General features: G+C 44.1%; 1 protein-coding gene across 1 annotated transcript in view; it reads right to left on the bottom strand.

Moving 5' to 3' along the window:
• TM9SF2 (transmembrane 9 superfamily member 2) overlaps positions 1–13,137 on the bottom strand; it is a 69,338-nt gene that overhangs the window by 55,987 nt on the left and 214 nt on the right. Inside the window, exon 2 of the mRNA XM_027776252.1 lies at positions 12,973–13,135. Coding sequence (XP_027632053.1) covers positions 12,973–13,135 — 163 coding nt within the window. The remainder of the gene's footprint in view (positions 1–12,972; positions 13,136–13,137) is intronic.

The following is a 13,137-nucleotide window of genomic DNA, read 5'->3' on the forward strand; positions in this document are numbered from 1 at the left end:
TTGCGCATGCGCTCGCCAGACAGACAGAGACAGACAGAAAGAAAGAGAGAAATCACCCCCCAGGGGGGATGTCCACGCCACAATCCCTTCTCCTCCATTCTCCTCTCAGGATCCTGGGCACGCATGCAAATTCGCCCGGCATGAGTTTTAAGCCACCGGGTCCGGGACGCGAACCGTGGTTAACTACATGGGAGCCCAGCGACATAGCCATTACGCTATCTGCTGGTCCCATACCACAGCAAGCCTTCTGAGCTACTGTTCACGCCGACTCCTCTCAGCTTGGCTACTGCCTAGGGAAGAGAAAATAATGAAGCCCAAGTCTCACAATAACTCTATGGGCTAGGGGTTATTCTCTCTACTCTAAGAAGACGGAACAAGTTTTAAAAATGGGCTACAAAGGGGCCAGCAGGTGGCATGGAGGTTAAGGCACTGGATCTCACATGGCTGACCTCATCGTTCAAGTCCCAGGCAGCTTGAAAATCACTCCAGCTCATGTGTATGCATGCCCAAAGTCCAGAGAGGAGAGTGGAGGAGAAGGGATTATGGTGTGGCCACCCCCTCAGGGGGGTGATTTCTCACTTTCTTTCTCTCTCTCTGGCAAGTGCATGCATCCTATTAAAAAAAGGACTACAGAAACAAAAAAGGTGAGTGAACACAACGTTGCTACTGTAACTTGAGATGTCTCTGGCTTTAATTCCTTCAACTTTTCCTCCCTTTTACCTCTTCTGACACTTTTCCACACTTTAGGGGAGGTTAGGTTATCACAGATACCACCAGCAATCAGGGACCAGTCTCTACTCTGGTGAAGTCACCAAGCACACTGGGCGTGCAGTTCATCCTGGCTATTTTCACAGCTCTTTCACTCAATCTTCCTTCTTTAAATTGGGAAAAGTCTGAAAATTTAAGAATAATTATTATCTTATTGAAAACATCATAAGGAACATAAAGTAAATTAAAATTAAGACGGCTTTAATCCCTCCACGTACAATAGATGTTGTAAACGTGCTATATTTGCAACTACTTATAGCAAGGTAAGGACATCTAAAAGCATTTTAAGAATGGTATCTTCCTGGAGCCAGTAGGTGGCATGGAGGTTAAGGCAGGTGGATCCCACACGGTTTGAGCCCCAGACCAGTCGGCTTGAAAATCACTCCATGTTTGCCCCAAATCCTGAGAGCAGAACGGAGGAGAAGGGACTGTGGAGTGGCCAACCCCCGAGGGGATTTTGTACATTCCTTCTCTCTGTCTCTGTCTTTCTCTGGCACATGTCCTGTGGCAAACACCCAAAATAAAATAAAAAATGAATGAGAACCAAATGTGGCAGTAGAGCAAATACTAAAAACATGGAAAGAGAAACTTCTAGAGAGTTTATGAGGTTTAAAAAAGGGCTTCAAGTGAATCGTGTTGAAATATGCTACAAGCATAACAGCATGCATAAATAAAATATATGGGGAAAATATAAACAGCTGAGTTTTAAGCCACCAGGTCCGGGACGCGAACCGCGGTTGACTACATGGGAGTCCAGCAACATAGCCATTACGCTAACTGCTGGTCCCATACCACAGCAAGCTGTTGATTCTAGGTGGGCTGTGTAAAAGGCGATCATTATATCATTCTAAGTTTTTGATTTTTGAAAAATGTCACAATTAAAAGTTGGAAAAAGAAAGAGCTTTAAAGTTGAGAAGACCTTAGTCTTAGTGTAAAACAAAAAAAAACATGAACACAGTAAGAAAGACAGAGCCGGTTTGTGGCCTGGTGGTTAAGGTAGCTGTATTTCACATGGCAGCCACATGGTTGGAGACCTGGACCCAGCAGTTTGAAAAACACATGGGGGGAGGTGGGGTGCCGCATGCCCAAAATCCTAAAAGGAGGAAGTGGTGAAGGACAAGGGATTGTCATGCGGCCATGCCCCATAAGGGGTGCATTCTAGATTTTCCTTTCTTTTGCATGATCTCCAGACACTCCGGCAAAATTTAAAATTAATAAATAAATAAATAAAGATAAAAGAGAGAAGCTGGGCCAGTAGGTGGCATGGCAATTAAGGCAGCTGGATACCACGTGGGCAAAAGGAGGGAGAAATGGAGAAGGAATTGTGGTGTGCCCATTTCCCATGAGGGGCTGGGCACGGGCAGGGGTCCTCTTTCTCTCTTTCACTCACGTACATACCATCTCTCTCTCCAGTGAGCACTCTCACCCTCTGACATATTTGAAAGAAAGAAAGAAAGAAAGAAAGAAAGAAAGAAAGAAAGAAAGAAAGAAAGAAAGAAAATTAAGTTTAGGGCGGAAAGATGTCTTAGAAGCAGAAACAGTGGCCTCTAAAGAAGTGAATTTTGTGGGACCAGCAGATAGCGTAATGGTTACGTCGCTGGACTCCCATACAGTCAACCGTGGTTTGAGTTCTGGACCTCGAGGCTTCAAACTCAAACTGGGCGCATGTAGGTGGGTGCCCGAGATCCCAAGAGGAGAATAGAGAAGAAGAGACTACGGGGTGGCCACCCCCCACAGGGCGTGATTTCTCGCTTTCTGTCTCTCTGTTTCTCTGGCAAGTACACACACCCTAGAGCAAAAATCTCTCTCCAAAAAAAAAAAAAAAACAGTTTGGTATCATTACTATAAAAAAAAAAAAAAGAGTCATTTCATTTTTTAAATTTATTTTATTTATCATCATCATTATTATTTTAATTTGTTACAGGGCACATGCCTACATCAGAGAAAGAGAGATAAGGGAGAGAAAGTGAGAAAGTAAGCCTCCAGGACTTGAATCATGGTTGGCCACGTAAGAGTCTAACCCCTTAACCACCATGCTGCCTGCTGGCCCTAAGAAGTCAATTTCTTAATCTGGAGAAAGAAAAAAAAAAAAAAAAAAAAGAGGAACAAAATGGTAGAATCTGTAATAAATGTGAAACTGAAGATCTACACCCACAAATCCTAAAGACCATGAAACTCACTCAGCCAGCACACGTCCTGTATGCCACACTGTCTTATCCTAAACATGTGAGTAAAAGAATACAAAATCATGAACATATGCCTTCAGGCAATTTATAATTCAAATGGAGGGTTAAGACATACAATGCCAGAAAGTAAAAGAAAAAAGTGATCAAGCTGTTTATATGTTGGGAGTACCTACTCTCTATGGGATTTTGTTTTCTTATCCTTAAAAGCAAGTGCTGGGGCCAGCAGACACAGTGTTTTCACTGGACTTTGACATGGCCGACTGCAGTTTGAGTCTCAGATCTGGAAAGTTCGAGACCATTAAAAGCAAGTGCTAGGGCCAGCAGACACAGTGGCTCCATCACTGGACTTTGACATGGCCGACTGCGGTTTGAGTCTCAGATCTGGAAAGTTCGAGACCCATGAGAAATCATGGCGGGCCAGGTGTCGGGAGCGGCACATCCTAGAAGGAGAATGGAAGAGAAGGGATTGTGTCATGGCTATCCCCCCAGGGGCTGATTTCTCACTTTCCCTCTCACCGTCTCTCTCTCTGGTGAGTACACATGCCCTATGGCAAAAACCTCGTAAGAAAAGGAGGAAGCGCTGGGGCCAGCAGGTGGTGTGCTGGTTAAGGTGCTGGAACTCACATGGCTGACTGCGTGATCTGATTCCGGGAGCCGGCACCTTGAAAATGAGATCGGGTGTACGTGTGTGTGTGCTCAAATCCCAAGAGCAAGACGGAGGAGAAGGGACTGCAGTATGGCCATCGGCCCCCTGTACCTCCGCGATTCTCTCTCTGGTAAGCCCATGCACTCTATGGCAAAAAACTGAAAAATAAAATAAATATGTTTATCTTTAAAAAAAAAAAAAGAAAAGAAAAGCAAGTGCTATAAGAAGGCAGTATTTCAACTGACTTACTTTAAGATAATTTTCCACCCTAAACATCATCTTTATTCCCCATCCAGAAATTAATTAAGTCATCTCCTTCTGGAAAGTCGCCTTAAATAGAGACAAACAACTCTAAATTATCACAGACATGACAAGGAAGAGCACAAAAGGTTACCTGCTTCCATTCCTACTTTCAAACTGTCCCCACCTAGGTGACTACAAGCACGGAAAGTTTGAACAGTATTAGACATTTTAAGGAAGCTACGGATCCTAAATCACAGAGATGAAACAGCACAGCAAACATTAATAACTGATAGCAGTAAGACATCTTTTACAGAAGTGGTTTTATTTCACTTGGAGTTCTAGGGTGTCCCTCCTACACCGTTTTCCTAAATACACAACTTTTATTTCTAGTTGTAATCTGCCCATTCCACATCTGACCCCAGCTGTGATCAAATGAGTCTCTTATTGCTGTAGGGCACCTGGGGCATGCCACGGGACAGCATTTCCCCCGTTTCCTTGTTCTCTGCTTCCGGTTTTCTCTCACCTTATCTGACTGGACCACATTTGTTCCACCCTACAGCTACACCTGGATTTTCAAGGGAAGAAATGCAATTTGCTATAAAGATCGAAAAGCAAATAACTAGTCACCAAAGGGTTGTGATATGAAGCACAGACATAACAAAGGAAAGCTAAAGGAGTTTCAACTGTTTAGTGTTAGGGAAGTCCAGGATGGGAAAATTCTGCAGAAAGATAGTCTTAACTCATACGCGAAAAAATCCCAACAGGGATGCTGGAACTCGCAAACAAATGTCCATGAGCTCAGAGTTACATGACCAACAACGTCTAGAAGTTGATCTGGATAACCAGGGTTCTCCCCTCACCGTACCAAAAAATCAAAAGTCAGCTTTAGACGGTATCTAAGAAAGGAAAAAACCCATAAACCCCGACTACTTCACAAGTACTTACAGGTACAGAGCCTTAACTGGGAAATGAGGATTACAAGTCAGGGTTCCCCAGGAGGAGACAGTCAAGGCAGGAGCTGAGGAGTGGAAGACGGCAGCACCCCACGTGATGACGCGCCAGGCTGTGGCTCCTGTATGCACTGGCCCCACTACTCACTACTCACCCACGTGTGCTAAATCGTACTGTGCTTCCACGTCCCCCTCTAAAATTCACAGGCTCCTTATGAAGATTAACTGAGGTACTCGACACCTGGCACACATAAACCACACAAGACATAGTCTTTATCATTATTATTAGCAAAGGGCAATACATAGTCTGAAAGGTAAGAATGAGCAAACAGGCAAAAATGACACATATTTAATCTGTCAGAGGACACGTGCTCATGGGGGCGTGGTGATGAAAAAGCACTCACTGTGGGAGATGGCCATGTCATCATCCCTCTTCCTCTATCTCTTCTTTTGGGATTTTAGACATGCACACACATGTGCCTGGTGAATTTTTCAAGTCTCCAGGTCCAGGACTCAAACCACGCCATAGACCATGTGGGATACAGATCCCCAGCTACCTGCTGGCCTGAAAGAAGTATTTTACAAATTCTTTCCAAAGCCATTCACTGATAGTTCATTTTAATGGCCATGGAAAAAGACCTTGCTGAACACATATATAAAGTAGCAACAATTAACTACAAAACTTACTGAGAGACTTGTTAGTGACAGAAAACTGCAAGAAAAAATGAGGAAGAAGGACTTGAGGAACTGGGTTCTAAGGATGACAAGAGCTCAGGGCAGTCTTTGTAGAACCTGTGTGTACGTGCGTGCATGTACGCAGGGCAGGGGGAGGCTGCAGGGCAGAGGTTGGAACCCCTGTCTGCAGTTATGTTTTGGATGTTCAAGTGTACCCTTTGGAGGGGCTTCCCTCTACAGAGAGCCAAAGGCAGAGGACACTGTTTTATTCATATTGACCTTTCTCCCCTCCCCTGCTTCTCACTCTTAGATGCCATAAGATAAACAATCACAGTTTTAAAAAATACATTTTTTAAAGAATTATTTTATTGGGACCAGCAGTTAGCATAATGGCTATGTCGCTGGACTCCCATGTAGTCGACCGCGGTTTGCGTCCTGGACCTGGTGGCTTAAAACTCTCACCGGGCGCATGTGCGTGCATGCCCAAGATCCCGAGAGGTGCAGAACAGAGGAGAAGGGATTGCGGCATGGCCATCCCCCACTGGGGGGGGTGATTTCTCGCTTTCTGTCTCTATGTCTCTCTCTCTGTCTGGCGAGCGCACGCGCGCTATCGTAAAAACCTCTCAAAAAAAAAAGGATTATTTTATATAACTTCACTTATTTATTTTAATTTGAGCAGAGAAGGACAGAGTGAGAGAGAGAAGGAATGTGAGAAAGCAAGCCGTCAGGTCCACGACTTGAACCATGGTTGGTCACATGGGAGTCTAGCGCTCAAAACTAACACACCGCTGCCCCTTAAAAAATAATTTTATTCAAAAATTTAATTTCTGAAAGGCAAATTTTCTAACTCAGCTTCTCATACTTTTTCACAGGGAAGAAGAACAATCATGGGAATGTATATTTGTCATGGCCAAAATGATTCTTTTCAAAGTCAGTTTTCAGATTAGTTTCCAGAAGCTGAGTCAAAGCACATATTCCAGAAAAATAAATAAATAAATAAATAAATAAAGTTCCACTTAACCTAGTATGGCAAACACCTTCCAAAAAGTTACCCATTTTCAGGGCCAGTAGGTTGCCAATGGATAAGGCACTGGACTCCCACCTAGCCAACCAAGTTCAAGTCCCAGACCTGGTGGCTTACTGCCTTACTTTCTCACTTTCTCTCTCTCTCTCTCTCTCTCTCTGGTAAGCACACAGCCCTATAGCAAAACTTCAAAATAATAATAATAATAAATAATTTTAAAAGAAAAAAAATGATCCATTTTCAATGTCAGTTCCTCCACAAAGCTATCCTTCTTCTCTCCCCCTCCTCTCACGTGCCTCTCCTCAGACCTAATTTGGTCAAAGTATTTACTGAGCACCTAAGAATGATCAGATATTGAAGTGACTTAAAAGACTCAGGCAAGACATGTGTTGAATGTGCGCCTGAGATCCTGAGAAGAAAATGGAAGAGAAAGGAATAGCCATCCCTCCTGGGGAGTGATTTCTCCCTTTCTGTCTCTGTCTCTCTAGAAAGTGCACAGGTCCTATAGCAAAAATCACTCTTAAAAAAATTATACAGTGATATATATATATATATATATCACACACACACATATCACTAATATCACTAAGTAAACATAAATTATATATTTTTCTTTAAATACTTCAAAATCTTCGACTTACTTCTCTGGTCAAATTAACACAGGCATATATGCATTTATTCCGTCTGTTCAGAGGAACAATTTGACTGATTCCACAGTGAAGGGAAACTGCTACCAGAATGACAGACATAATTATAAAAAGCTATAATAATAATTACCAAGAAAGGAAAGTTAAACGTGACTCTGAGTGAGTTTGTTTTTCATCCAAAAGTTGTTAAACTACTTCACTTACACATTCTCTTTTTTAGCCACTAAGAGGTATATTTGGTTATTTTTCTTTATAGCACTGGAAAGATCATCTTCCATCTATGAACAAGACCTACACATCAAACAGTAAAAAAGCGGCAAACGCTTTGAGGCGTAATGCTACTTTTAGCTCTCAGGTCTGAACCTGTGTTGACAAGCCATTAATTGATTGCTAAAGCAGCAAACGGGAAGGACTCGTTAATCTCGACTGGTAGCCATCAGAACGGCACAGTCAGGACGGAGCGGCACAGGCAGCGAACTGCAGTAGTCAAATGTTCACCGACGAAGTGAGAACTGCAGCTGCGGACAGCAGTCAAGTCCAGACTAAGTGAGAACTGCACACTTTACCCTGTGACCATCTATTCGGTTCTTATCAGGGCTTTATTCCACCTGCTGCAGTCGCATACTGTCCCTTCGTTTTAAGAAAGCAGAGCAGATCCTAGAAGATAGAAACTGTAGCTTGATCCTTTATTTCAAAAAACAAAATAAAGTACATAAAAGAAAAGATCTCAGAAAGCCCAGATTCTTTATAACAAGGAAAGAAATGTATAAAAAATATTTAGGTCTCCGTCCGCTACAACGTGATAGCGAGGCCTTGACGTGCACTGTGAGTCCGTGGACCTGCAGCAATAACTGCCCCCACGGCTGCATCCGCCTGCAGCTATGCGTCTTCCCAGATGAACATGGCTGCAGTGGACAAGGTCCTGGTAGGTTTAATGCCACTTTAAAACCTATGATGGGGGCCAGCAGCTGGCATGGTGGTTAAGGCACTGGATTCCCACATAGTCAATCATGGTTCAAGTCCTGGACCTGGTGGCTTGAAAATAATGCAGGTGCATATGTGTGCCCAAAATCTCAACAGGAGATGGGATTGCAGTGTGGCCATTCCCCCAGGGAATAATTTCTCACTCTCTCTCTGTCTCCTTTCTGCAAGCATAAGTGCCCTATAGCGAAAGCTCTTAGAGAGCGAGAGAGAGAGAGAGACCCACTACAGGAGAGCTGTGGTAAGACGGCTAGATCCACACGGCCGATTGGGCAGTTCCAGTCCCCCACATGAGGACTGTTTGCTTGCCTGCTGGAAATTTTGAGAGAGGAATGGAGAAGACAGGACTGCAGTCCGACCACTCCCCTGGGGGCTTTATCACTTTCTCTCTCTCTCTTGCTCTGTCTGTCTCTGGGGTCCCCACATGCCTTGTGACCAAAAAATAAGAGACAAAATAACACAAAACTAAAACCTATGTTGGGCCAGCCAGAGGCATAGGGATTGAAGTGGCTGGATCCTACAGGGCTGACTGCCTGGTTAGAGTCCAGACTGAGGCTTGAAAACAGGCCAGGCATGCATGCAAAATCTCAAAAGGAGGGGAAAATGGGGGGAGACTGCAGCCTGACCATCACCCAGGGGCAGGGGTGTGTGTGGGGGTGGTGCTTTCTCATCTCCACCTCTCAACCCCCATCCTGGCAAGCATGCCTCAACCCTCCGGCAAATTTAAGTAAATGGGGGACCAGGAGGTAATGTAATGGTTAAAGCTCTGGACTCCCACGCCTTCGACCTGGCTTGAAACGCACGACGGGCATGTGTGCGTGTGTGCCCAAACTCCTAAGAAGAGAATGGAGACGGTATTGTGGCATGGTCATCTCCTCTGGGGGTGATTTCTCACTTTCTGGGTCTCTGTCTCTCCAGCAAGCACACATGCCCTAGAGCAAAAATCTCTCAAAAATAAATAAGTAAAAATAAATCCTATGCTGTGTAAGAGGCCTCATGTGATGGGTGATTTGGATGACTCCGTATTCCAACTGGCCAAGGCAGACAGCACCATCTTAATGAGCTTCGAACCAGAGAGAATAAGAGATGAGGGTGGAGTACCCATCATATTAACACAAGGTTCCTTCACCAATTTTAGGTACCACCTTATAGCCATTAAATTGATGAATAAAAATTAAAATACTGTAGAGATGCAAGGAATCATTTAGCTAAGGGCACTATAAATCAAATCTATCTTTCTTGAGATAAATCTGGCAATATTAAATAGAGCTATAAAAATGCTTTTGCCTTTGACCTAGTTAATTTCATATTTGGCAGCATGCAAATAATTCCTGCTAAAGACACTCTAGTAGAGCTATTTCTAATAGAGAATAATTGGAACCAATTTAAATGCCCTACCAAAAAAAAAAAAGAGGTGTTTAGGTAAACCACAGCCTAAGAACAGAATGAAATACATGCAGTATATAAAAAGCACTAAGAATATGCACTGTATCAATATTCAAATACACACACTGTAACACACATAACAACAGTATAATGTATGCACATTGTAAATAAAAAAAAAAAAAACTAAGACAATACATCAGAAGCTGGAGCAATACAGAATAGAACATCATGTTCACTAAACTCCGGTCTCTCTGCTAGCAAATTAAACATAACATAATTTCAAGGGTAGAAAAAGCCCAAATCTTCAAGATTCTTCTGTCTGTCAATACACACAGCAAGCTAAATGCAGTACATGAAAAAACTATATACTACATACAGTACATGTATAGACTATGCAATACACTTATGTTAGAGATAAGCCTTTTTTTAAAAAAAAAAAAAAAGATCTTACTGGACTTTATTTATTTTATTGATGTATTTTAATTTGACCAGAGAGGGACAGAATGAGGGGGGGGGGGAGAATAAGAAAGCAGGCCGCCGAGAGGGAGAGTGGGAAGTTACCCCTTCTCTAGTCTTCTCTTGGGATTCTGCGCATGCACACACACATGTCCTGTGTGAGTTTTAAGTCGCCAAGTCCAGACCTCAAACCAGTCAGCCGTGTGGGATTCCAGTGCTTTAACCATTATGCCACCTGCTGGCCCCCTACTTCTAATTTTAAAAAGAAGATTCCGCTTTTCTAAATTTGGCTGTGCTCAACAAACTCAAGATGGATGAGAATAAATTTTTGTTGATACACCAATTGAAGAAAACAATTTTAACCATTTACTGTTATTTACAGCGTCTCCTGTGAGAGGCAGGGATGAAACACTGAAGTCTATTTCAGGGGTCAGGTGGCGACGCCGTGGCAATACATGGGAGTGGTCCTAGGCTCTTGACCTGGGACCTTCCTGAGCCTGTCCGATCCATACACGTGGCTGTGATCCAACAAGACAGGATGGGGGTGGATCACGGCATGAAGGTCCTACTGGGAGTACTGCTCTGCCCTTGGAAAAAACAAGTAAACTTAAAAAAAAAAGTTAACTTCAAATTCTCTATACCAGCTAGTCACACTGTAGGGACAAAGTGCAAAAGCACATCTTCTTCTTGTTCTTTAAAAAAAGTTTATTTAATTCTCCCATGAGAGAGAAAAAGAAAGGGAAAAAGACAGGCATCCCTCAAGAGGGGAATGCATGGGAACCAGCAGTTGGCATAATGGCTATGTTGCTGGACACCCATGTAGTCGACCGAGGTTCGCATCCTGGACCCGGTGGCTTAAAACTCACACCGGGCGCGTGTGTGTGCATGTCCAAGATCCTGAGAGGAGAACGGAGGAGAAGGAATCGCGGCGTGACCATCTCCCTTGGGGGGTGATTTCTCACTTTCTGTCTCTATGTCTCTCTCTGTCTGTCTGGCGAGTGCACACACCCTATAGTGAAAACCTCTCCAAAAAAAAAAAAGAGGGTAATGCACCCCCCCACCCCCACCCCCATCTCTCTGCTGGGATCGTGGGCACATGTGTGCTGCGTACCTTCAGGGAGTCCCAGATGTGAACCCACAATCTCTCCCAAGTGTGTCCAGATATGTTTCTACTCTGTCACCCCGGGTCTTTCTTCCTGTTCTTCTAAGAGTTGTGAGAGATGAAGCCCTGAACATTCTGGAACAATAATCTGCCTGGCCCATTTTATTCCTATACCTATGAAAACTAAAAATCCAAAAGAACTCTCTCCCCTCCCCCCAAAAATAACTAGAAAGCAGCCACTTACAAAGGACCTTCTGAGCAAACAAAAATCTAACTGGTAAACCACCTGTGATTACATTCATATTCATATTCTAAAGGCCATCTCAAATGTCACTTCCTTCCCATAGCCTTCCCCAAAGACTCCAATCCACAGATCTCATTTGTTTTTTAGAGCACTTAGACCTACAGCTTTTATAACATATCAGATTTCCATAACCTAGTCATAAGTTTATGTCCCTTACTGTGATACTTCTAAAAAAGAGCTGGGAATATACTTTTCATCTTTGAGGCACTAGAAATACAATACACAACTGCTGTTAAAGTTAAATTTAAAGATCAAATTCTAGGTTTTAAAGACTTTTTACTAAAATATTTAATGGAAAAACCAGTGTGCTTCCATTTAGAAGCACTATATTCTCACGGTCAGAATCCTCAGAAAGAGTTGAAATCTTGTACTGCCGGGTATTGGCGGTGTTAACTGTTGACCAGAGTCAACTTTAAAGATCCTTAGACACTTTTACAGACAAACGTTTTTGAATAGATGTCATCAACCTGTCATTTGGGACAGCTGACAAACCTAAACAATACTGCAAAGTGCTGTGAAAAAATTTCATAGCTTTTCCAATGCCTTAAAATAATCTCAAAACTCACAGCTCCGTAAAACTAGCAGTAACAAAATAAATACCAGCCTTAAAGAAAAAAAAAATCACACTTAGTAAATAAACCTATTCATAGATTGTCAAATTTGCTGAACGATGATTGGAATTGTTAAAATTATTAGTGGTTTCTAAGAGATCCTCCTCCCCCAATGTAAGTTTCAAACAACTTATGACATAACTGTATCCATATATTAGCATGTCCTACATGGAATAACCTTCCATCCCTTCTACTGGCAGTTCAGCTAGAAACCCGAGGGCCAACGTCCCAAGAGATCAAAGTTTTCAGGACTTGCCCTAGGAGAACACCAGCTTCTCCCATACACAGCTTTTTTGGGGTATTTAATACAATCTCAATGAAACTAAACAGTGGGCTCTTACATACTTTATGTGCATTAAAAATGTGTTTACCCTTAAAAGGCAGAAATTGTCACGATCATTACAGCAATTCTTTATTTATGCAGTTTCCGCGGTTCTGCGTGTTAAGAGTCCACAAGAAAGGAACCAACTGCTCCCGGCGATGTTACTGCGTGGATACCAAAGTCCTACAAAGAAGGACCTCTCACAACCGACCAGGAGTTCCAGGAAAGCACAATGAAACAGGAAGCAAGGAGGCACCTGGTCGCCCACTTCCTCGGCATGTGTGACATTGGGTTGTGAGCGAACATTCACTCGTGGAACGCCCGCGGGCCTGCGTGCATGCAGCTCCAAGGCTCTAGGGCGTGAAGCGCAACTCAGAGGGCGCTCCACCACAGTCCCAGTTCCAGGAAAACCGAATCCGGCTGCCCCTGCTCCTCGGCCCGCAAGATGGGAGGCTGGTTCGAGGCCCACCGAGCCCTCGGAACCTCCCCTGCAATGGTGGTTCCGGAGCCTGCAACCCCACCCGGCCGATCCCCGGAGCATCTGGGGAAACTCGACCCAACCCAGTGCTACGCCCCCTTCCCTTCGCTCGCCCGGGGGACCCCAACACTCCTGGACAGGGGCGACTTCCCCTTCCGACAGTGCACCCGGGGCCCCGCCAAGCCTCACCCACCTTGCACTCATCGCTCTTTTTCTCATCTTCGCAGAAGTTGACGGGCGCCAGGCCGGGCAGGTAGAAAGCGCCGCCCCGGCGCGGGCCCGGGGCCGCCCCCAGCAGGAGCAGCGACAGGAGCCACAGCCGAGGCCACCGCGGAGGAGACGACGCCGGCAGCCCCCG

This window comes from Tupaia chinensis, unplaced genomic scaffold (assembly GCF_000334495.1).
Source record: "Tupaia chinensis unplaced genomic scaffold, TupChi_1.0 Scaffold000057_1, whole genome shotgun sequence".
Classification (NCBI taxonomy): domain Eukaryota; kingdom Metazoa; phylum Chordata; class Mammalia; order Scandentia; family Tupaiidae; genus Tupaia; species Tupaia belangeri.